The sequence below is a fragment of the Barbus barbus genome (assembly GCF_936440315.1).
Source record: "Barbus barbus genome assembly, chromosome: 42".
Taxonomy (NCBI): Eukaryota; Metazoa; Chordata; class Actinopteri; order Cypriniformes; family Cyprinidae; genus Barbus; species Barbus barbus.
In genome coordinates, this window is record NC_136720.1 from 8565345 (window position 1) to 8592266 (window position 26922).

The 26922-nt window shown below is 36.9% G+C and overlaps 1 protein-coding gene across 1 annotated transcript in view; it reads right to left on the reverse strand.

The window, feature by feature from the left end:
• LOC306861823 (IQ motif and SEC7 domain-containing protein 3-like) overlaps positions 1-19953 on the reverse strand; it is a gene marked incomplete at its 3' end in the record, with an annotated part of 140770 nt that extends 120817 nt beyond the window's left edge. The window contains exon 1 of the mRNA XM_079404310.1: positions 19361-19953. Coding sequence (XP_079260436.1) covers positions 19361-19863 — 503 coding nt within the window. The 5' untranslated portion in view covers positions 19864-19953. The remainder of the gene's footprint in view (positions 1-19360) is intronic.
• Positions 19954-26922: the final 6969 nt, after the last annotated feature.

Consider the following 26922-nt stretch of genomic DNA (forward strand, 5'->3'; position numbering starts at 1 on the left):
CTCCACTCCTCCGGCTCTGTCAGGCTCCTCCTTCCCTCCGGCTCCACCTTGTTCCTGAGTCGCTCCAGCTCCACCGCAGCCTTCCGGATCCCCGCCTCGGTCCCCGGTGCTATCTGCTCCACCTTGGCCCTCCTTGGTCTCCGCCTCAGGCTCCTTCTCCACCTGCTCTGCCACCATCGGTCGGCCCACTGGAGTTGTCAGCCCTTCCTCCACCGTGAGCCACCATCATGGCTGTGGCCTGGGTCCCGCCCTCCTGCTCCAAGTCTCCTCATGTCTCCATCCGATCCGCCTTGGCTTCTACTGTCTCCTCCCTGGCTCATCCCTCCATCATCACCACCTAGGATTCTGTTGATCGTCCTCCTCCCAGTCATCCGGCCACCTCCTGAACCTTCTCCAATCACCTTTTTTCATCCCACATCCACTACTTTGTCCTCCTTAGTCCTGCTCTGTCCCTCCCTTTGTCCCTACGGCTCAAGGTCATGACTTCCGGGAGGGGGCAATCTGTTACACCCATGGACGTTTTGATGTGTTTTCATTCCCCATGTGCTCTCTGTGATCTAGTTTTCCCTCATGTTTGATTGTGTCATAATGTTCAGGTGTGTCTCATCTATTTATATCCCATTATAAGTTACAGTATATTCGGTTCAGTGTTTCTCTCGTCCGATCTCGTCTGTATTACCCTGGTGGGTGTGTGCTGCCTCTCTGATATGGATTACTGTTATGTGGATTATTAAAGCCTGTTCTTCATTATCCTCTTCGTCTTTGTGCATTTCTCCTGCACCACACCATGACAGATGCAGTGGGATTGTTTCGTGACTCAGTCTTTTACAGATTTTTAGCTCATAATGACCCATATCAAGATGATTTGGCCAATGCTATTTTGACAGCTATTTATCTACAGTAGACAATTATTAAAACATCTTAAAAACATGTGAAATGTCACAGAATGTCTTGTAAAGGCATTTTGTTTTGTTTTCAGGTTAAACTAAACTAAATTTTCAAAAAGAGCCAATTTGCAGAAATTATTCAGACTTACACTAGGTAAACAGCAGTTGTTATTTCTTTAAAATGAACGCACATTCAAAATAACATGAAGTCAAGACAAAGAGGTCCATAATACCAGACAAAGCTATCCATTAGCATTCCCTAAAATCAATTTTACACTTTTAGAGACCTATTAAAAAAAAAAAAAAAAAAAAAACATCAACGGGTAAAACATCATGAAATGTCATGTTCTATGTTGATGTAAAAGAAAAAAAGAAAAGTGATAATTTTTAACGGCCATGGGTCGATATTAACTTGAATAAAATGAGCAAACATTAAAGGGGTAAATGTTCATTAATTAAAAGGATAAAAAAGTAAAGAATATATCCAAAGCAATTAATGGATTTGAAATCAGAGAAAGAAGATTGCGTTGAATTAGCTTTAGCCTTTCTTGTTCTCGTTCTAACTATGGTAGTTCATTATGCATTTACATGCCACTTACAAATTGGTTGAGTATTTCACAAGTTGACAGCAGAGCATGTGTGGAATCTTGTGAAGATGCCTTGTATCAAATCAAGCTCCACTGTTGTGGAAAAATGATGATTATTTGGTGTCACTTTGATTGACTGTAATAGGAATCCAATTATTAAGCTAAGCCATAAGTTTCTTCAGGACACCAAATAAGTGAGACCTATCAAGATGTGTCCTATCCAGACTTCGTTGATTAGGGAGCCTGGGTTCTAGGGATGTACTCAAAGATGAATACCTTATATTGCCCAGACTATTATTTTCACGCATACTCAATTTGGAAAAAAGTTCAGAAAACAGACCATCTAAGCAAACAAACCAAACTGGAACAAACAGACATCAGACTCTAGCATGAAAGCATCTTTAAAGTACCATCTGCCACAGCTCACATTCTCAGCTGAATTTGTCCTGTTGAACAGAATATGATGCATAAATCATGTTACTCAGTCTATAAGGTGGACAAATAGACAATAATAGCATGTGGATAGCCCTATGGAGATCAGCTTTTAAAAACAGACTTAGCCCCATCTCTCAAATTCACAAACGTATAAACAAATACACTCATTCAGTATTAAAGCACTAAGCCTTCTTGAAAGGTTTGCATCAGCAGGAAGGCTGGAGCAGTCTCGCAAGGTTCTGCATTCTCCCCACAACACAAGCAAAACAGAGGCAGGGGTGAGAAACGACCAGAAAGATTTGAGACGTTAATATTTTAAGAATTTAGAAGATGGTTTAAGTAGCAAACCAAAAGTGTGTGCCTTTTACTCGACTGTTCTGTGACGTAGGTTTTGTAAGCACAGTTTGGAAACCATCTTCTTAAGACTTCCTGGATATTTTCTAGATGCTTCTAGATAATTTTTTGTTGCTCTTAAAATAACTCCCAACTCGGCCACTAAAATCTGAAGGTAAATGATAAAGGTAATTTAAGGTGATAAAATGTAAAACATTTTATAATGCAAATTTTAACAAAAGTTCAAGACCATTTTTATAACTAATCAAGAATATAAAGTATTAAAATTACACCGAGGACATTCAATCTGAAAAAAAAAGTTGCAAATGTAAAAAAAAATAATAATAAACACGCAATTGTGAAATATAAGGGCATAATTACAAAAAAAAGTTGCAAATGTGAAAAAAGATGCAGTCTTGAGAAATATAGCCACAATTATGATAAAAAAAAATTGCGTATGGAAAAAATAAAGACATAATTGTTGTAGATATGAGTAGTTCAGCCATGAAACTCTATAGGTGCCCTAATTGGTTCATTCAAATCTATGTTCCCAGCCAATCAAGTTTCCTTAATCATTACCGTGTACCTTTACGCAATGCGTATCCTCTTGCTAGCCCACCGCCTCCCCAGCAACACCTGCCTATATCTGCTACGGGGGGATCTTCCTCTCTCTCTAGCAGCAGCAGCAGCATGTTCCTTTTAATTTATGATCTGTGCATTTAGCCAAATCAAGTCTACTTGCTCCGCAGCAGCAACAGCATAGCAGATCTAGTCTGCCAAGACCAAACCCATGCTCTTTCCAATTTTATTAATAAAGCTTTTACAATCCTTTCCGAGAGTTGTCATGACTAAAATAAAGCCTAATTTATGAGGAAAAAAGTCACAAATGTGAAAAAATTAAGACAATTACTAGATACAAGGCCACAATTTTGAAAGAAAATTGCAAAGACAAAATCATGAGAGAATAAGCTATAATTGAAAAATAAAGTTGCAAATATGATATATAACTGCAACTTGAGATATGAAGTCACTATTGTTAGATTTACACTTGTAATTGCATGAAAATGAAATGAACTGATTCACAGAAATTACCCTTTTCTCTAATCAAACTTACTCCGTATTTTTCTTCATCTAAATTAGAATAAGAAGTACTACAAGCAGGGTTATAGCAGAACATCCCCATCTTAACACTTTCATACTGCATCTACTACTATCGAGTTCAGTCGTGATTCAGATATTATTCGGTTGGAAAACAAAGTAAACTATTGGCATCTGTTCAATGCAAAGGCAGCGCAGAATCTGCTTTGGCTTACATACCATAAAATGGTGTTTAAAAAGACTAATGCAGTACCACATGCTCACACTATTGATTTTTTTGTGCAAGAATGAGCACCGGTTGACAGCGACAAAGTCTGACTTGGTTTTCAAATATTGAATACTTTTTAGGAACCAGCAGACACACTGATAAGAATGTTGTCAGAGCTTCATCCCTAAAACTAAGCTGATCGGTTTATAGGAATATAAAACCAAAACCCACAAAGATGTTGATCCATGCATATGTCCTACTTGGCGAAATAATGCTAAGCCTTTAGCACTACATTCACAAAAGTTCAGAACACCCACACAGACTGAGACCAGCCACATGCGATATCGGCACAAGGCAAATTATAATGTTATGGTTGCAGATGCGTGGGTTTCCTATTGATGCCACTGGTTCACCCTACTTTCAAGCATGCAGTATGCACACAGCTCATTACATTTGTCCGTTGCTTCTATTTTTTCCTGTTAACAGCTGTGAGACTGCAGAATTCAGGCTGATTATGTGCATTCAACCTTTTGGGGGGGGGAAGCAACTGCCAACCAAGAATTGTTAGCGTTAGAACATTGTGTTAACAAGATGAACACTAAAGATTTTTTATTTATTTTTTTGTAAACAACTGTAAAGGTAAAAAGATGCTTCATGATGATAAACTCATTGTTTTTCATTAACCCATCCCAGGCATGTTCAACAACCAACTAACAATTATTTAGAAAAAGAAGAATTGATTTAGATAATCTAATTGCAGTATGCTGGAGATTGGTCACATGGAACCAAGGTTATTTACAATGTTTCGTTTCAACAAGGAAATTATTGTTACGATACAGCAACACTTCCTGTTTATTGATAAGGTAAATGTAAATGCTTTGTTTTGTCTCCAAAACAATGGAAAAGTCTAAACATTGGAATTGAAATTCTAACAAAAATTGAAACAAAAGGAATTAGATTTTTATTTATTTATTTATTTTATTTATTTTTTTCCTTTTACGCCACATCTCAAAAGTTGTGAGCTAAGGTGGCCACACTTTATAAGGTTTCAGTTGTTAACATGAGTTAACCACATTCGTCAAAATGACCTAACAATGAACAACGCTTCTACACAAATTTTTAAACTTAACTGCATCTGATAACATCAATGTACCGTGAACTAACATGATTAACCAATGAAAAAAAATGTTTTATTATTAATTACCATTACTAAAGGTTAATAAATGTTGTAAGAAAATATAGGGTGCATTTTTAGTTCATGTTAACTAATGAAGTAACTAATGTTAACGAATATACCTTATTGTAAAGTGTTACTGCTAAAACATAAGTGAACTTTAAACTATAGGTGGCGCTAGAAATGGAGAGCCCAAATTTAACATACTATAAACTGAGCCGCTCTGTTATGACTGTGTCAAATAATAAAACAAAAACTAATAGATCCAGTAGGCACCTTTATAACATTATTAAGTTGCATGTCTGAGTGCTAATTTCTTCAAATGCCTGTATAGGTTATTAAACAAATTACATAAAGCAAATTATTTGTGGTTTAACAGGAAGGACATGTTCAGACATGCACCGTTGCAGTTTAAGCCCTGAGTCATCACCACACGAACTGATGACGTAACGAAGAGTTCTGTAAGGTCAGGGCGATTAGCACTGCACAACTGCACTGCAGCACTGACCACATGTGCATGCAATCCACAGCTGCAGTCCCTTTCAAACGTCCACTGAGATTTTTCTGGAAGCTAACTCCATTCTCATAAGATTAACTTAAAGGGTTTCATCTCTTGGCCATATTTTAACCCCCCCCAAAAAAAAATCTATTTTGGTCCAAAACAGAGCCTGTTTTTAGGACCATTCATTTTTTGTTTGTTTATGTAAAACTGCAGGTATTTTCCCAATCACAGTGTCATGTTTTGCACGGTGTTTTTCAGAAACATGTAAAAAATGAATTAGTAAAATATATATGAATATATATATATATATGATAAAATATAAAATATATGAAAGTATGAAGTATATTACATAGTAAATCAGAAATTTGTACAAAACAACAAATTTTTTCCACAAATGAGAAGTTGCTGCCACCTTCCTGGTGCCCATGCTGAGAAATGATTGCACTGTCAACATGCCGACATAGCAGTGATTATAGCAAGCTCTTCCGTATTCATAAAACATTGGTTAAATGCAAATATAATTCATCTTTCTCCACTGAAGCATTATTTGAAAAGGAATATTAATTTCTATGATAAAGACGAAATGCACATCCTTGAAGATCCAACAGGATTTCTCAATGCGCAGGTGGGCAACAGATTAATTTTAGGTGGGGGACAGTGTGTATAATCTTAACAATACTATTTATAATTCACTCTTAGAGCATGAAAATTTGCTAAAAAATAAAAATAGTAGAAAAAAATGTTGTGAAATATATTATCTTTTAAAATAAGAAAAAGCTGATTTAAAAAACACGTATTTAGATTAAAGCAATTACCAACACAGTGGTTATCACACTCTTAAAACACCAAAAATACTTTTGACCAGCACTTAATAAATTTCTCAAAAGGTTGCAAACTGTGTTTTTGTTACAATGAGTTTACGCTGTTGTCAGTCACATTGGCATCAGTCTTGTAGATGTCAGTAGCTTTACTAGTAGCATTGCTTACAGTTGCATTGTTATTGTCAGTGGCTATAAGTGGTGTTGCTGTCAACGACATTACAATCAGTGATGTTACTGCTAGTAGTGTTGCTGTTAGTGGCATTGCTTTCAGTTACATTGGTGTCAGTGGTGTAGCTGTCAATAGCAATACTGTCAGTGGTGTTGATGTCTATCACTGGTGTCAGTGATGTTGCTGTCAACAGCATTACTGTCAGCAGCATTGCTTTCAGTCATGTTACTATAAAGGGTGTTACTGTCTTTATTATCTTAGCTTTTCTGTCTTACTGTCAGTAGCATTGCTGTAAGTTCCATTACTGCCAATAGAGTTGTTGTCAGTGCTGTTGCTGTCAATGGTGCTACCATTACTATTAGTATCATTGCTGTCAATGGCGCTACCGGAAGTGGCATTGCTGTCACTGACATCGCCATTAGTGGGAATGCTTTAAATTGCATTGCTGCTAGTCTATTGCATTGGTGTCAGTGGTGTTACTGCCAAGTGCATTGCTTTCAGCAACACTGGTGTCAGTGATATAGCTGTCAGTGGCATGGTTATTAGTTGTGTTACTATCAATAGTGTTAATGTCACACTGTCAATGCATTGTTGCCGTTACTCTCATACAGACAGTGGTGTTGCTGTCCGTGGCAGTGACTGTCAGTAACATTGCTGTCAGTAGCAGTGTTGTAATTTTCATATAAAAGTGTTACCACAATGTAGCCTGACACTTATTATTGGTGAGTGAGCCAGTGTGCGGTCACTATGTAAAAACATTTGGTCGCACTGCCTTTTAGAATTCCACTGCTGTGCGACCTTTCCCAATACCCATCTCTCTCTGTCTCTCTGTCCATTGGGTGCAGCAGGGAGTATCTGCAAATGTTTGAAAGTCACCTTTGCATATTCACCTTTTCACACCCTTCCCCCCACATTCCTGTCTCTGAGCACGTACGGCTCTGACTAATGTTGTGCAAGGCTTTTTCAGATGCTGCTGCTGACTGCACAGACATGGAAAAAAGGAAAAAGAAAAATGAAGCAATCTAAAAGCACTCAATAGAAAATGTGATATTCATGATTTGGGTTTCTGCCACGCAAAAAGCCAGAGCCAGTCACCCTGTCATAACCACACAGACGTGTCTGGCATCCATACTGAGAATATCCTAGCACCAGTGCTAGGGTTGAGAATCGAGAACCGATTTTTATTCCATTTTGTGTACAAATACTGGAACCGAATGATTTTGAGTGTCTGCATTTTTCTGCTGGTGTGGAAACAACACCAGACTAAAACACTCTGACAGTCTTCTCTACAGTAATCTACATTTGTCACCGGATGTCACAAAGGATGTCACTAAACAACTAAATGTATACGTTGCATCTTCCTATTGCAATGTGTCGCAAATGAATCGGTCAAAACAAATCACAAATAAGCTCACTCACTTGAATAAGTCAGAGCGGTTGCTATACATGTGACTCGGTGTCTTTCCAAGTCTTTGTTCTGGTCATATCCGATTCAAAATAAACCATGAACCATTGCTGTTATGTTGTAAATGTTTGTGAGAATTCTATGTAGTAACACTGCTCGATTATATGATGATAGTTCATAATACAGATACACAATTTTTAGGGTAATGTAAAATATTTAAGTACATATTTAATCATGTAATAAAGTGTACAATACTTAATAAATATTGAATAATGTATACAGTATTTAAGAATGTAAAATAATGAAATTTTACAAAACTAATAGTTTTTTATTATAATTATTATAAACAAAAATCCAATATGGTACATGGTATCCATAATGTGCTGCAACACAGAAGTAAGTTATTTTCCATGAACGTTCAAGACTTTTAATTCATTATTCACTATAGGTGAATAACTAGAAGAATAACAGTACTATTTTCACAACAAAGCGGTGTGTTTATGACTGAGATAATATAAATGATATAATTTGCGATATCAAACAGCATAACAGACTGTACAGCAAAAATGACTGGAAGTGGCTGACACTGGATGCCTCGCACATTCAACTTACAAAATGGACCAGATCATTCTTATATTTAAAATATGATGGATAATATAGTGAGGATTCATTATCTGGCATTGAAAAATTATTAAATAAATCATAGAATTGTTAAGTGCTTTATGAATGGCATAGCTACGTCTTTCCTTCATTTCTATATAGCTTCACAAGTCTTGGCACACACTGCTATCCTGTAGCTCCTCAGCTGCAGACAAATATGGAGAGAAACGGGGAGCTAAACAGGAGCCAAGGAGCAGATAGGGAGTTAGTGTAAGCCAGGCAGAATATGCAAGTGTGTGTATTCATATTTGTAGTAGATGTCATTGTGTGTGCTCAAAAGTGTAAGTCAGATCACTTGGGCGAACACCTGCATGTTCTAATTGAGGTGAGAGCTGGCGATGTTGTGGGTCGCACCTGAGGCAGCCCTTCAGAGCCAGAGGGATGCTCAAGAGCAGCCTGTACCTCAAGAGCCCACTCCACACACACACATAATCAAACAGTAATTAGAATTAGAAGCAGAAATGGAGGGTAAAGTTACAAACTGTGAAGGAGGTTTGCAACTTTACAAAATGTACAGATCTACATGTTTGCCTCATGATTATGTCCCCAAAATGACATATTATATTTTGTAAATTTATTTTTAAATTATAAAAACCGTAGATCACTCGGGGGATGTGGAGGGCGCTCTCGCAGAGAAAGTTGTACCAGGAAATTCCTAATATGGACAAAAGGTCCAGCGATCCCTGTATGAAAACAGTTGTTTTCACAGAAAAACACAAATGTTTGGAAACATGAAGACATTAAACATATACATAGTTCATTTGTGTTTTTCATCTCCAAGTAATAAATAAAGTATTTGAACAATGCAGTGCTAATTGACATAGTATATTAGAGTATAGAATATATTATGTGATAAAAAAAGTGTTTGTAGTATATGCAGTGTATTATTTCTTAGTCAATTAAAAGATAGAAATGAGAGAAAAATTTAAGTTGCCTATATATATATATATATATATATATATATATATATATATATAACCTACCAGTCAAAAGTTTTTGAACAGTAAGATTTTTTATGTTTTTTAAAGAAGTCTCTTCTGTTCACCATGCCTGCATTTATTTGATCCAAATTACAGCAAAACAGTAAAATTATGAAATATTTACTGTTTTCTATTTTAATATATTTTAAAATATTACTGCTTTTGCTGTACTTTAGATCAAATAAATGCCGGCTTGGTGAACAAAAGAGACTTATTTAAAAAACATTAAAATGTTCAAAAACATTTGACTGGTAGGTTATATATATTATAGAAATGTTATATTGTAATGTTATATATATTATTGTTGTTTTATATACGCCCCTGGTCGTGGCTACTGTAGTTAATCAGTGGAACCTTATAGAGTGTATACCTTATACAGTGGAATGACCAGTAGAAAAAAAAAGAGCTGTAGTGCTCATGTGGACAATGCAGGTTTGATCCCACCCATACCATGCACTTATCTGATTTGTCCATTTATCTCAATAATTTCCTCTCCCTTCTTTGCTGTCTGCACCAATAAAATATGGGAGAAAAATTAAATGAGTTCCACAAAATCAAATTACCACACCAATGATTAAATTAAGTCAAATTAGGACAAACTTTCATCTCCTAGCTGTCATCACTCATCAGGAACATTCTGAAAACCAGGCATCCTCCACCTTCCCTCATGCCCTTATATCTTTCCATCACATCAGTCCCATTTCGAGTAGAAACCTTTCCCTCCTCCCTGCAGGGACATGTGTTCTCAGCGGTACAGCCAAATTAGAAAAACAACTTGTCCTTATTTGAGACAAACTCCAAAGCGGACTTGTGACGCTGTGTCCCTTGCAGAAAGTGAAGACAAGAACCTGTCTGGAGTTGCTTCAAATGCTGCTTTCAGAGCTGATGCCACTCGTAAGAGGAAGGGAACAAACTTTGAGGACACCTTTAAATATTCAGTGAGCAGAATCTGGAACTGACAGTGCTTTTTTTTAACCTTTATAAACTTTTAGGTGGAGTGTAATTTCTGCACCCCTAGTAACACTGAACAAAAACGCTAAAATAATAACTGTAAGTATAAGCATAAATAAACTTTAAGTATAAGAAATAATAACTGTACTTACAATACAATATTAATAAAATGAATGCCCTCTTAAGTGTTCTTAAAGAGAGAATACATTCATGACTGTTTGTTAATACACTTAAGTACACTTTTATAAAGGTGCACTATAAAGCCAAATCGAACCTACAGTACATTTAAATCACTTTGTATTAATAATATTTAGTTGCGCTTTAAAGAAGTACTTAATTATAATTTTAAATTTAGTGCCAGTAGTACATTTAAATGTAATATATATTTAAAGTACTCAAATGCAAAATCATCATTACAAATGTGTAAAATTAGTTTCAATAGACATTACATTAGTGTATTTCGTTTTACCAAAAATACTTTTCAGTACATTTGTCAGTACACATTAACCATATTTAAAAAAACAAAAGAAGTAATTATGAAATAAGTGCTACTTAAGTGGGTCGATAAAGCAACTGCATATAATATTAATCTGTAAGTGTCCGCAAAAAGAAAAAAAGAAAAGAAAAAAGCCACACCTGTCACCAATCATCACCGTTATTAAAGATATTATAAGCAATTGGGAAAAATTATCACTCATTGATTGTACTCACTTGTGTATACCGTCATTGTTGGACTCTTTATTTACCTACTTTGTCTTGCCTGACTCCCTCTTTGTTCTCCTTGTTGCTACCTCAACTCCACAGTCACCTTGTTATCTTTTGAGTATTCATTGTTAACATATTTTTTTAATGAAATTAACATCTCCAAGTTACCTGAAACCATATACTGTCAGTTACTCTACAAATGTATTATCACTGTTTATCACTGCAGCATCAGTAGTCGCCCTTCTTCTGTTATAATTTTTTTTTTCAACAAAAGCCAAATCAGTGACACTGTAAGCCCATACCAACAATATGAATTCAGCAGGGCCTTCACGCAGTGCACCATTATCATTAAAACTAGCTTTACAGCCATTCTCCAGAGCCCCAGATACCAGTGCCGATGCATAAACTATTCCAGCCTCCTTTACTACCTGTGCCGCTAGTCCCATGGTCAATCCTGCACCCTACTATGATGCAGCGGAGGATTGCCGAATTGTATTTTTTTTTTTACTTCAGTGTTCTCTAGTCCTGGAGATGCATTCGCAGCAGTTCCCCACTAAGTGGTCCAAAATTCGCCTACATCTGTCTGCTCACTGGAAGCAAAGCTTAATAAAAACTTTACCATTTTCATCAAGGAAAGAAATCCATCATCGATTATTCACTTCAGCCATGTCCACAGCTAACAGGCGGGCCTTGGACCATCCTTCTGGCTGCGTTTCACATCATATGACAACCAGATGGAACTGGAGAACTTTATTCAGCTCTCCATCTGGGTGGGTCATTGAATGCAGTCATATAGTATTAGCAACAGCGCTGTGCAATCCTCCCTCTTTGGTCACCAGAACCATATTTCGAGCCTATGCAAGTGGACTTGTTTTGTCTTTCCCCACATGAATGACAATGACATATGACAGAGAGGCTGTGTCTATATTGAGGAGCTGGTGGCCATGTCATCGCAGAGTGTTCCATGAGATCTTGCTGTCACCATCATTCAACCAATTTCTAAGATAAATACACAATTACAAACTTAAGTATTGATTTCCTAATTATGTCTCTCGTACAGTTATGGCTCTCCTTGATGTGGCCAGAAAATTAATCTCCAGGAAGTTCTGCTGCCAGCTCTCCCAATGATCCCTTGCAATTTGAAACTCCCCATCCACTCCATAGAGGGCAAACCCCTTGACCGTGTACCCACTGTACAACCACATTTCAACTTCAGCTAGGGTGAATATCTATTTTCTGGTACTGGAGTGCTTGACTGCTGACATCATCATGGGATGTCCTTGGGATTAATAACATTCTCCTCAGTTGTTGTGGGCTACTGGAGATATCCTTGAGTGGGGTGAACAATGTTTCTAAAGATGCCTTCATCTGCCTTAGCGTCATCATCAAAAATCTCCTGCGGAGAACCAACCCTTCTACATCAATGCTACATCACATGCTGAGAGTCAGGTAGAAGTCCCTATTGAATATTATCCATACCTCAACATCTTCAGTCCACAAAGGGCCTCCCAACTTCCTCCACATACCATGCCAGCAATCTCTTGCCATGTCTACCCCTGCCCAGAGGACAGGTCTCTCCTCTGTCGTTACCAGACCTTATGGCTATGGAGGACTATATGGAAGAGGCTATGAAATAGGGATACATCCACCCTTCCACACCCCATGTTGCTTCAAGTTTCTTCTTCCTGCCTAAGTTGAATGGAGCCCTCTATGCATTATTGAGCTCTCAACAATACTACTATCAAATATTTATATTTTCTAATTTAATTTTTATATTTTTCATTTTCATTTTTCTTTCTCTCTCCCTTTTTTGTATTGGAAGTTACTACAATGTTTCACTTTTAAGAGTTGGCTGGTTATAGGGACTTCCACTGCTTAATTTTGTCAGGGAATGGGTGATAGAGAACTCAGATGCAGAGTATGAGAGACAGGAGAAACTTTATTCTCGCCACAAGACATGAAGTAACAAAAACAATATTTAACTGCTGCTAGGAAGTGGAGATTCCAGAGCTGGCCGGCAGAGTCTGCGGACCACACAAGCTGCCGGTTCTCCGTGCTATGAATCCTGCAGCACAAGGGAACAGAGATTAAGAGGATGATGCGTGCATCCGAACACAGAACACGAACAAAGACAAAACAATCTACTCACAACGAGGAACAGAAAAGTAGGAACATATAAGGGAGTGGGGGAATGAGCGACAGGTGGGGGAGAGTCAGCTCGTGATCCGTGCACTCCCGCCGCACGATCAGCACTGATTGCCCAGACCATGAGCTGCCGAGCCTGACAGGACAACACAGACAGTCAGAGGAGCCGGGAAGGCACCCTGAACCATGACAAATTTAATCAATTGTTTGACCAGCTATTTTGATGATCCACTGATTATGATAGTTTAAAGAATGCTTTTGTTAGCAATGATTGTCTGTCAAAAAGGCTGTGTCAAGCGAAAACATTGGTTTGTCATCATCTTCATAAACTATATCCTGATCTACTCCTGGATCCTGGAACTGATCATCATCACCACATAACTCTCGTTTTGGAAAAAACAGAAAGAGAACCAGCTGGTTGAAAATTTGTGAGATCTACCTGCCATCCACACACTTCTTCATATATATCAACAGCCAAGTGGGATCCAGGGGAAGATGCAAGCCATTCAGTCTTGTCCATAACACAACCTACCACAAAGACCTCCAATGTTTTCTAGGATTTGCACATTTCTATCATTGTTTCATTCACAATTACAGAACTATAGCCGCCCCTCTCACTTTATTACTAAAATCCAAGCCCAAGTTTCTGCCCTAGAACACCCAGTGCTGCCTTTCAACTCCTCAAGTCCTGCTTCACCACTGCACCAGTTCTCATCCATCGTGACCCTGAGCTGACTTTTGTAGTCAAAGCTGAGGCATCTACCACAGGAGTTGGGTTGGTATATTTTCAGTGACAAGGGAAACCTGCCAAACCTAATCCATGAACCTTCTTCTCCAGGAAATTACCCTGGCAGAGGGTATTTTCTTATTGGCAATCAGGAGTTATTGGCTATCAAGCTGGCACTGGAGGAGTGGTGCCACTGGCTAAAGGTTTCCAAGCATCCTTCTGTGGTCATCACCAATCATTGCAACCTCAAGTACCTGAGAGATGTCCAGTGGTTGGACCCTCGCCATGCCCAGTGGGCCCTGTTCTCTATGCAGTTCAACTTCCATGTCACCTACCGTCCAGGGTCCAAGAATACCAAGGCAGAAAACTTATCAGGAATCCATGTTCCTTCCATACCACCCTTTGAGTTTCAACCCATCCTGACCCTGAGCTGACTTTCATAGGCAAGGTTGATGCGTCTACCGCAGGAGTTGGTGCGGTACGTTTTCAGCAACAGGAGAAATCTGCCAAATCTTGTCCATGTACCTGCCTTCTTCTCTGGGAAAATTACCCCGGCAGAGCAGAACTTATTGGCAATCAGAAGTTACTGGCTGTCAAGCTGGCACTGGAGGACTGGTGCCACTGGCTAAAGGTTTCCAAGCATCCTTTTGTGGTCATCACCAATCATTGCAACCTCAAGTACCTGAGAGATGTCCAGTGGTTGAACCCTCGCCATTCATGGTAGGCCCTGTTCTTTGTGCAGTTCATCTTCCATGCCACCTACCTTCCAGGGTCCAAGAATACCAAGGCAGACACTCTCTTAGGAATCCATGTTCCTTCCATACCACCCCTTGAGCTTAAACCCATCCTTCCAAGTTCCTTGATTGTAGGCCTGATTCAATAGGCCCTGGACACCAGAATTGATGAAGCTACCACTTCAAACCTCCGTCAATTTATAGACTCACTGGGATTGGGTCATCCTGGCAAGCAGCAAACCCTCTCACTCATCCAAAATCGCTAATGGTGGCTCAGTATGTCCCAGGATGTCCAGCGATTCTTACAAGGAGGTTCCATGTGTGAACCACTGCTTAGAGCAGTTTGAGATGGTATGGGACTCAGCTCACAGCCATCTTAACTCACAATCTTCCTCCGCCACTGCTCATGGACAATGGGCTGGTTTACAACGTCAGAGGCTCTAACCCTCAGGAGCAGTCTGTGGATGGGGAGGCATTGTCACAGTTACACCAGGCTCCCCCTTTCTATCACAGTCTATCTACCCTCATGCTCACCCGATTATTCTATAAGGACAAGAATGCTATAAACGTTTAAAGGGTTACTCCACCCCAAAATGAGAATTTTTTCATTAATCACTTACCCCCATGTCGTTCCAAACCCTAAAAGCTTTGTTTGTCTTCGGAACACAATTTAAGATATTTTGTATGAAAACCGGGAGGCTCGTGACTGTCACATTGACTGCCAAGTAATTACCAGTGTCACGTAATTACCACTGGACACAAACTGCGTATGCTCTTCTGTATCAGCCGCAAAACAAGGATGCGCTATTTTCGTTCAAATCAAAGCGTAAATACACCTAGAATAGCTCATCCTTGTGTTGCGGCTGATACAGAAGAGCGTACGCAATTTGTGGATAATCTCTAAAATGGCGCTACGCTGACGTGGAGAGACAGAGAGGAGACAAGTTGTTGGAAAAAAGTCATTATTTTTATTTTCTTTGCATACAAAAAGTATTCTCGTCGCATCATAAAATTCAGATTGAACCACTGATGGCAGATGGCACTATCCTGAAGATGCTTTTCACACTTTTCTGGGCCTTGACAGTGGTAATTACTTGGCAGTCAAGTAATTTTGTTTTCCAATAAAAGCACTGCTGCTGAGTTCACCTCCTTGTCTTGTTTGACATCTATGACAAGTATATTCTTAAAGTATATTATTTCTGTAAAAAATGGTTTTCAGTGGTAAAAATCTTAGATTCTGTCTAGGGTTTTATGGCATATTCTTAGCATTCCAATCATTATGTGTTTATGGATATTTCACCAAGCACAGATGCCAAATTCAACAGATGGCGTTCAGACCTGAGCATGTGTGTGCTTTGAGGTCTGTGACATCAGCTGAGAAATATATTAAGCTGCTGAATGGAAAATATTGGCCTACAGATATGTAGGCCTCAATTAACAATTAGCATATGCATTATTCAAATTAAGTACTCATCTGATTCCAAGTCCTCTAAATGCCTCTATTGCATAATACTACAATCAATATGATAAATAATAATAAATATATACATGCATACATACATACAAACAAACATAAAGAACATTTCCTTATAAAACAATCTGGCAAAGACATGTAAAAAACATATGGATATTTATGTGTTTATTTTATTTATTTATTTATTTTTTGGTCATGCATTCAGAAATTTCACATCTTTCTGAAGTATGCTATCTGTCATTCAATGTGTAGTGCATGAAAATCACATCTTCCCAGCAGTTACACTAGACTCTCACTGAGATCTTAAACGTTTTGGCCTTTAAAATGTCTAATGAAAAAGCTGATGATGCCAAAAGTAGCAGTAGAAATTAAGAACTAGTTCCATCATAAAAGGGAGTTCATATTGTCGTTAGATACCCAGATGTATGAGATATACTCACACACACACACACACACATACACACAAACATGTTGTACAAAAGTCAATTCCCTGGAAGCATCCAGTCTAACCGACATTCCCTGTGGCTTATTTATTTAATCCTTCCATTTTAACCTTCAAGTGTGATTTATGACTGCCATTAATCTTAGGATGAACATTAATTCCACAACACACAGGTTTCTCTGACCTGTGCCCTTTCAGATCCCAGCTGCGGTGACTCACTGTGTCATCTGGTATATGCAATTTTTTTTTCATATCCTTCTTAAGTGGAACGTTCTAAGGAGATAAAGCCTCAACTCAGAAATAGAGCCAAACTGAAATCATAGAGATTCATAACGCAAAGCAAGTATGTGTTGCATTCTCATTGCTGCTGAAAGCAATACTATAGTAGACATTAGCATAAACTCCTCTTGAGTTTTCACTTTCAAATGTTTGAAGAAATCTATTTGAGTAAGTTACAAGTAAATCTTCTAAATATGTTCATATCCATATGTTCATACTAACTGACATATATAACATCTGGTTTAATATCACAGACATCTGTGCAATTATGTCCGATGAGTGGCGCTAAAAGGTTATTGCTGTGTCGCATTTAAAAATAACATACCACCGACAATAAATGCTTCCCTAAACCTAACTGATAATGTTGACACAAGCAAGTGTGAAAACTTAATTGCTGAAGCGTCCATGCCATTTTTAGCTTTTTTATAACAAGTTTTGTATTCACATGACTCACGCCCAAGGCTTCCACAAGTGTGATTCTTTACCAGGTGAGCTACCATGCAAGTTTACTATGTCAAAAATGCAACGCAGTATGGAACTGACTGTGATGCAACCATCAAAGTGTTTTTTTGCAACTAGTGTTAATTTCAGATGAAACCATAGTGAATCGTATGTATAGGTAAGTTTTTGGAGTTTATCAAAAATGAAGGTAAAGTGTAAGGGATCAATTTTTGAGTGAAAGCAGAAATGTGAAGCTTAACATTTTCTGTTAAAATTCTGTATTATTGGAGCTGTAATGTTGTTCTCATCATTTTTATAATCATTTCATGGTTTTAGTATTACATTGTCATGGCAACTAAATTGTTTTAGATAAAATTTCACACGGAGAGGGTTAGAAAGTGATTGTTTTTGCACTAAAATCAAGTTAAGTTGCATATTGTTTATGTCCTGTGGCTATATTATTGAAACAGTGAGTATTTTACAGTTTATGTCTTCAGCAAGTGCTTCACTGTAAGACAGTTTTTCTTCTTCTTTTATTAAAGAAAAGGAATGACAAGACAAAGTCTGTAATCAACATTATGCCACAAGTGCTATTGACTAAGCTTATACTGAATTCGGAATAGCCCTTTAATAGCTTCTATTACACAACTGATTTTGTTTAATAACTTTCTACAATATTCACTTTATTTTTGTCCTAGATTTTATCTTAATCAGGTTGCGAGTTAATACCAAGAGACAATTATTTTACTCTCTCACTTTCAGATTGTAAGTGTCATCAGTCCAGTTACAGCACATCATCATAGGATAAAGCCAGATATTATTTGAATGAATTTGTTTAGCAGATTTGTAGAAAGAGCCCTAAAATAAGCCTTTGATATTAAAGAGGATTTGCTAAGGCAATCAGCATGAGTTGGTTTTCTGTGAGTTGGGTTGGTAAAAGCCAGTCAGTGTGTTAAAAGACACAGAAATATAGAGTACACTCACGTCCAGTTGATTGTCTGTGTATCATTAATATTCATTATTCTGCAGAAGCTTGTGTAAAGCAATCAAATCAAATAAAAGATGTCTATGTCTTTATTCTAGGGTACATTAAAGTGTCCCTCTTACCCTGTAATTGCACATAAGTACTGAATAATAATGAAAATTATTATTTTAAAGGTTTTATGTTTTATTAAAACTTTATATTTTATTTTATTAAAACTTTATTATTTTAAAACCTTTAAAATAATTATTATTTATAATTATTATTTGAAAGATTTTAGAGGTTTTAAAAGGTTCAAATTTAATTCTATATGGACATTTTTTTTATTATTATAATTGCCACATTGCTTCTAAAAATACCAAATATTGCTTATTTTGGAGTTCTATAAATTCCTCAAAATTGTGACTCATAGAATGCTTCAATAGATTTATAATAGATGTATACATATATGACATTACAATAGGAATTCTGTAAACTCTGGTACATTTTCTACACTCTAAAATGTCAGGTATAGCTGTTGCTAATGCTTCACGTGGAATCGCCCTGACTAAAGGTAACATCAAAAAATGTCACAGATCATGTAAAAATAAGATCTTAAAGCTCCAACATCCAACATCTTGATTTAAAAACTTAAGTTTTTTTTGTTTGTTTGTTTGTTTGTTTTTTTGGCATCTATATGTAATGTCCATTATACATATTCTCTATAATGCTTTATAAAAATGTATTTATGATGTTAGGCTATCCGTAGGCCATAATGTCAATACATTGCAATGCAATATGTGTAATAACCTGTGTTATATGTAATACATATAGGCTTATATTTTAATTGTTTGCAGTTTGTTTGTTTTTTGTTTGTCTGATATAATAATCTGATATTATTATATGAAGTATTATGAGTTGCATTTCATGTATGGAAGGTGTTTTCAAATTAAATGTATTATTATTAATAATAATAATCTAGAATGTATCAGTGAAAATATGAATAATATAACTGTAGTTATACTTGTATAATAGTTAGATAATATTAATTAGACTGTGTTATTACTAATTAAACGTCATATGAATCTTTATATGTACCTTTAAATTTGTTATCATTGCATTCCGCTTTTGGCGTATAGACGCTGTAATGTACCGATTTCTGAAAGCATACAAATGCCGCATGATCACCCGGTAAGAGAGTGTGTTATGAACTGTTCGTTTCTCAGTGTGATTTTTACTCACTCCGGTTTTCTGGCGAGCCCAACGGACCGGCACAATGTCGAAGGAGTCTGCGGAACAAGAGACTTGCAAGACGGGCTCCTCTTCTCGTCCTCCGCGGGCTCAGGGATGGACTGGCTCGCTTTGAGAGTCGGCGGGGACGTGGGTACGAGCTGCAGATGCTGCGGGTGATGGATGGGTGCTGTCGGAGGATGCTGCGGCTGTTTGGACGGATGCTGCTGCGGCTGGTTTTGACCGTGAGTCGCCGGATTCTGGTGCGGGTGAGCGGCCGGCTGAGGGCTGCTGGTCCGCGGGGATGGGTGGTGATGGTGGTGCGGATGATGGTGGTGATATTGATGCGGATCTCTCAGCTGACGGTTCTCGCCGATCAGATCCTCAACCTTCCTCTCCAGATCGTCGATCCGCTGCCGCTGGGTTTGAATCAGACTCTGCTGGTTTTGTACAATAGTTGTCAGTTCTTTTAGATAAAGCACGGCTTTCATTGGGTTATCCAGCAAGCTCTCCATTACTATAATCTCAAAGCTTCAAGCCTGCTGTATCAGGATGGAGTAGGAGTCTTCTGGATGCAGAGAATGTGCTGTGGCGTGCTGATGCTCTAAGGATGCCAAGTGAGGGTCCTGATGCAGGGGAGACTGGGGGAGGAGCTACGGAGGGTGATGATGTCAATGCTCTGACCAATCACTGAGAAGTGTGTTTGCATGCAGTACACACTTACCAATAGTGGCATCAATTTAAAGATGCACTAGAAACTTTTTTCCACATTAAAAGTTTTACACCTGCCTTGCCTCCTGTGCAGTGATTTTCAAGTCCCCATCGTATTTACCTTAATATACCTTTGTGAAATGGAAGTACACTTCTAAGTATTTTTTTGAAAAAAGAACTTACCACATTAGGCTACATTATATTTCTGCAGTAAAGAAAATAAAATAAAAAAAAAAAGTGTTCTTGTGGCAAAACAGCTTATTATTTAATGAACTGACAGCCTATTGGCTATACTATGTTTACCATTGAACATTCTTTTTGGATTGATCTATTTTTGGCAACAAATCCTAACAGGTAAGATTCAGTTAACTGTAGGCTACTTCTCATTCATTTCTATGGTGTCCGTGAACAATGATTTACTGTTGCACAACTCTGGTATAGATATCCACTGTATTACTATAATGTATTCACAACAGTGAATTTCACTCACTTAACTCTAGGTGGCTCTAAAGTCGCAAAATTCACTAAATTACTCACAGATGTTTTACATTATATACATTAAATGCAATAGGTTGAACTTAAGAGTGCTTTCTTGACCCGCTTCAGAGAGAATTAAGTACATCTACATTTGTAATTTCAGAATTCCTTATATTGCCTTTGAAATATGGTTAATGTGTACTGCAAAATATTTAAGGTAAACTTAAATATACTTTAATGTAATTTCTATTGAAACGTATGTTTTGAAGTATATTTGTAATTACACATAGACATGATATAGTTGCAATTTAGTACATTAAAAATATATTCACTTTAAATGCAATAGCAAATAATGCTCTACAGATAAAATTAGCTATACCAAAGTTCTAACCTGTGATTTATTATGTTAGTCAATACATCAAAATAAGTGTCTTTATTTTAAAGCATGGCATAATATTATTAAAATAATGATTTTTAAATATACTTTAAAGTAAAATTTCGAATTTAACATCATTGCAAAGTGCAGTTTTAAAACTGTTTAAAAATGCAGTCTGCATGAATACTTCCACACTGTAGTAAAAAAAAGAAGAAGTTTAGAACAGTTTATCTTCCCTCTCCTATTAACATCTTAAATATCTGAGTCAGGCTGTCCACCTCATTTCTGCTTTCTTCCCAAGCTTAAATCTGAGTCACTGATGCTGTTTGATTATGAAGTTCAGCATTATGATTCATCATATTATCAGTGTGAATAACATTGAGTTTATCACTGAAACATATGTCTTCTTATTACATGTCTCTAAATACATCATTCTGGGATGTGTTTCCTAAAAACATCATAAGCCTAAGTTGATTGTAGAACCATAGTCACCATTTGTTACAATGCTTTTGGGAAACGCAGCCCTGATTGGTCAACTGCAGCATTTTTTATTTTATTTTTTACAATGATTGCAAAACTGCATATTTCACCATGACAAAATAAATGTGGTTGAAAGAAAAATTTAAATATTTGTGCTTATCATGTTAACATTTACCATTCTATGTACACAAATGATCTATTATCCATAAATGTTCCATAAGTTTTTTTCTTTTCTTTTCTTTTTCCTCTGCAGGGTCATTGGAGCCAATCCCAGCATCTCGGGTCACAGGCGGAGGCCACTCTGAATGGATGGCCAGTCCATCAAAGAGCTCACACATATGCACACCTATGGGAAAGCCATAAAACCCTTGTTAACACAGGGAGAACATTTGCACACAGAAATGCTTCCTAGCTCAGCCAGGACTAACCCACCATAAAATGATTGCTATATGACTTACAAGCACTATAAAAAATTAGGTCAGATGATTTTAAGAACTTAATTAATTTAAATGATTTTGACATCAAAGTGAGTTTATGTTTCATCTATTGTAAAAGCATTACTCCATTGCATTATTGTGAAGCTATTATGACCCACTACAATTATTAATCTCTAAATTTAACTTTAACTTGGCTTTTGGGATACATAAGTGTATAACTGACAGGCCTTACTTAACCAGCTTAATGTCAGCATGTGAGGGAGATTAAATACAGAAAACTCTCTCTGATATCCATGATCTCTATGGGGAATACACCACACAATGCATAAACAGGAACTAACAAACATGATTGCAAACTAAGAGATCTGGTCCCAAATTAGCTATTGCCTTTGCTGAGTACTAGCTTACTTTAGGCTATATTTTCAACCTTGTTACACATGCCGCCATTTTTAACAGTGTATTCGATTTTGATATCCGTTCATAATGTCCCAAATTATGATAACAGGATTGCAAAAAATGCAAACCACTAACAACTTAGAGCCAGTCATGTAATACTGACATTGATCAGAATCTCAAACGATCTCAAACGATCAACATTTTAGGAAGGTTAAGCACCAATTGTCAGGCCCCGTTTGACACTATATAAACATGCCTCTTTCTTATGGAAATATAAAAACATTTATGAATACCTTGAAATAGAACACTCAGTTTTCCTTTTCCATGTCAGATCTCTCGAAATAATGGCAAACGCTGACTGACATCCAATAGAGCTGAATCATAGATGCTCACTGACCTTGAAAATCACAGCAAAGGAAAGACCAGCCAGGCCGTTTCTCCATGTAATCACTCCAGGCTCATAAAGAGAAATTACAGTCGTCCAGCCAACACAATATCATTTTTGAGCATATTGGGCCAAAAATGCTTTTTGCAGTGCTACCAGAGACTCGGGCATCTAACTGGACATGACAAATTCTGTCTAAATTGAGCTGTGATTAGGTTATGCCCATTCTCAGGCAATGGCCATTTAAAGTACACTTTGGCTTCAATAATTGATGTGGCTCAAAGAAAACACTTAAACTTGAAAAATGTTGTGTTCCGCGGTTGAAATAAAACACTTTCTGATGTTTATTCATGTTCATTTCGTGCTTTAAGTACATATAAAAAGATGATCGGTTCACGTGTTTGAACTGAGGCAATACAGTGATCTGTCACGACACATTGAAGAGCCACAAAACGGTATTTATTGTTTGAATTTCTTTAAAAATTACACAATTTAAAAGCTGAGGGTCCTGAGACATTGTTTCATATCAGAACCTGCTCTGTCTTCTCTGATGGTGACGGTGTGTTGTTAGTTTCCTCTTTGATCTGCGATGTATTTTTCACTGCGTGAGAACGCGTGTAGTGTCAAAGTCTCTTTAAGACAAGTCATGTCACTAGGCGGACATTTTCTTGGGCATGCAAGCGCAGCTCCTATCTCTTTGAATGGGGAAACATCAAATTCTCACAAAATGTTCATTAAGCTTACGATTAAATTTCAGATTTGAAATCACCAAATAAATCTGACAACAACTGTATCATAAATGTTGTTTTTTATTTGCTCAAATAGCATTATAAAAGCTTATTTTTCAGGCTAGATCAGCCAGTGCGCATGCGCAATCCTAGGCACACGTCTCAGAAAGCTGACCGTTTGTATAGCAACCGGGACTTCTAACGGCAGCTGCAGTGACGCGCAGTCTTTACCAATTAGCGATTGGCTCTTTCATTCATCCTGCGATTGAGCGGCCATATTTAGTGTTGCATTTTTCCCCATTCAAAACGAAACAAGTGACATGTCTTGGGTATTCCATAGGGTGCTTCTCAAACGGAAGGCTGCATCCTACCGAGGCTGAATCCTTCCTAGTTCAGTCCTTCAGAGTCTTGTAGGCTAGAGTCCTCCTCAGCATATAAATGCCAGAATAAGACGGTCTAGTAAGTGCGCGTGGCTACGTCACATATGTTCCCGCCCTCACACTCACGACACGAAAACACTAATAAAACTTAGTTTTGGAAAAATACTTTGTATTATAAATCTTTATATTATTTGGCTTTCTATTAATGCAATACAATGAATTACAGCCGTCTACAATCTCCCTGTGGCTTAAGTTATTGGCAGTTTAGGTTTAAGTAATTTACAGCAAAACAAAAGATTACATCTATCCTTTCATGTCCGAAAACATTATTTTTGTCTTAGATTTCATAATAAATTCAAACAAGCTTAGTACTGACTCGTTTTTCATCAGTTTATTTTCATGAAATGGAATAGGTACAAAGGATTGTGGGTGATTGAAGGTCGCGGAGGATACATACCATGCATACTTCAAATTCAACTGAATGAAGGATGCGAAACGAAGGCTGTCTTCCAAGGATCCTTCCGATTGATGACGTGGCAGCCGAGAAATGCAGCCTTTGTTGGATGCAGCCTTCCGTTTGAGAAACACCTGTAGTCTTTGGTAGTGTGAGAGCGGCATTGTTCGTCGGTCAAGGCAACAGTAACTAAGGGTGGGCCGTTTTTGCGAATGGTCAATTCCGATTGGTTGATTGGAATATTGTTCCAGGATCAACAAGGATGTTCATCCAGGAACATGTTGTACTTGGTGAAATCACGCTCACCATAAATCCAAGTCTTCAAGGCCAAGCAACTGATTTGTGTAAGGAACAGACCCAATCTCCAGCTGTAATATTTAAATAACAAACACATTGCCAGCTGAAAAGTATTACAAAAGGTTTGATTTGTGAAATAGCATTGGCTCTTGTGTGTTTCATGACTGTTTGTGTCATGCATAAGATATGAATCAGAATCAGAATCAGAATCAGAATCAGAATAATAAAACAAAACAATAAAGCTCTTTCTTAAGTGTAGTTAGCCTAAATACATAACTATGTTTCTTAACACAATTGAGTACACTTAAAAAGTAGACTTTGTAACAATGTTAAATTGCATTTGCCTTTAAAGTACATTTTAAATCATTATGTTGTAATCATATTTTACCATGCTTTAATAAAGAAGTACACTTATTATGATGTGTTGACTAACATAGTACAGCACATGTAAACTGCTTGATTATAATATAACTGTAGCATAATTTTATATTACATTTAAAGTTAATATATTTAATGCTATAGCCCTGCTGAAAAATCCAGCATTGCTGATCAGCACAAGGTATGTTTTGTTGCTGGGACCAGCATAGGATGCTGGTTGTTGGTTTGCTGGTCCTCAGCATGTGTGCTGTTGGACCAGAAAAAGGTATGCTAGCTGGAAAAAAAACTTGAGTTTTAGAGTAGGTTTAGAGTTTACAAAACTATCAAATTTATGTTCTGAGTATGTTTTTTCTGACGTTCTGTTTTGGTTGTGGGAACGTTATTTGGAATGTTCCAAAAACATGAAAATGTCCAGTTTGCTCAACGTTGCTAGAACGTTATTTTATGGCTAACATAATGTTCCTACAACATTCTTGCAATCTAAATTTAATTTAAAAATAGAACGTTCTATGAACGTTTATTTGGATTATTCCAAGAACATTAAAATGTCCAGTTTTCTTAAAATTGCTAGAACGTTATTTTATGGTTAGCATAATGTTCCTGCAATGTTCTTGCAACCTAAACTTCCTTAAAAATATAATGTTCTATGAATATTTATTTGGAACATTCCAAGAAAGTTAAAATGTCCAGTTTGCTTGACATTGCTAGAACGTTATTTTATGGTTAGCATAAAGTTCCTGCAATGTTCTTGCAACCTAAATTTAATTGAAAATATAATGTTCTATGAACGTTTATTTGGAACATTCCAAGAAAGTTAAAATGTCCAGTTTGCCTAACATTGCTGGAACGTTACTTTACGTTACATTTTATAAAATTTACAACATTCTAAAAGCATTTATTTTGAACATTACAAAGTTTAGTTTAATAAAATGCTCTTTTAAGATTAGCATTGTTGCAACATTCTCTTTCAGCATAATTTTTATGAACACAACATTCCAGATACGAGCATATATTACATATGCATTTCAACAGGTAACTGAATTATTAAAAATCTCATAAACACATTGAACAGACTGGTGAAAATTGCATATCATGTAAATAAAGTTAATATTTAGTTTAATATTTATGACAATGATCTATAACTTCACAGCTAAATATAAACGAATCATATTAATGTTTAATCATTGAAAACTTCTATATGAATTTGTGTGTGGATGCCCAAAATCTAGCACTGTGGGAACTGTTTGGTCTCTCCATGCTCCATCTGTAAAGTAAACAGATGTTTACTTAAAACAAACTGTGTTATTACAAAATGCCTATGAAATAATTAGTGTGGCTATGCAATTAATGCAATTATTGTATATATATATATATATATATATATATTGTATGTATCTATTCAATTCTATTATATTCATATATTTTATATAACCTTTAATTTCTCCCAACATTATGACAATGTTCATAAAGTAGCCTGCAATTATAAGGACATGAATACTGTTCTCAGAATGTTTTATGATAACACCATAATAACATTTAGCAATGAATTATTAATTTTGAAATTATATTAATAACATTACAAGAACATTACAAGAACGTTGTTCTAAGAAAGTTTTCTATCAACATTATAAGAACATTCATCAAGTAAATAATGCTTAAAGACGTTCCAAGAACGTTTTAAGAACGTTTTAGAAACATTATTTTAATAACGTTTTGTACAAACATTTACACAACTTTTAAAGAATGTTAGTGAATGTCCTGGGAACGTTCCCTGTTAGCTTGTTTAGATCAGGTTCTGCGGGCTCACAACTCTCAATAAAGTAAATGTTCTCTGTCAAATCAGGGTTTGATCCGGTTTGTGATCAACTCGAGGGCCCATGCACCTGAAAGTGCAGCACGTACAGCAAACAGCCAACCCCACAACATGGAGAGTATTAGGTGTGTGTTTCCCAAAAGCAACTGTAATGCTGCCTTCATGTGCTATCGGAAATTTCCTATTTCCCACTTATGAAGTCGTGATTACGAGCATGTCGTATTCAAGTGCTTTAATGTCAGAAAGAATTAAAGGTATCGTC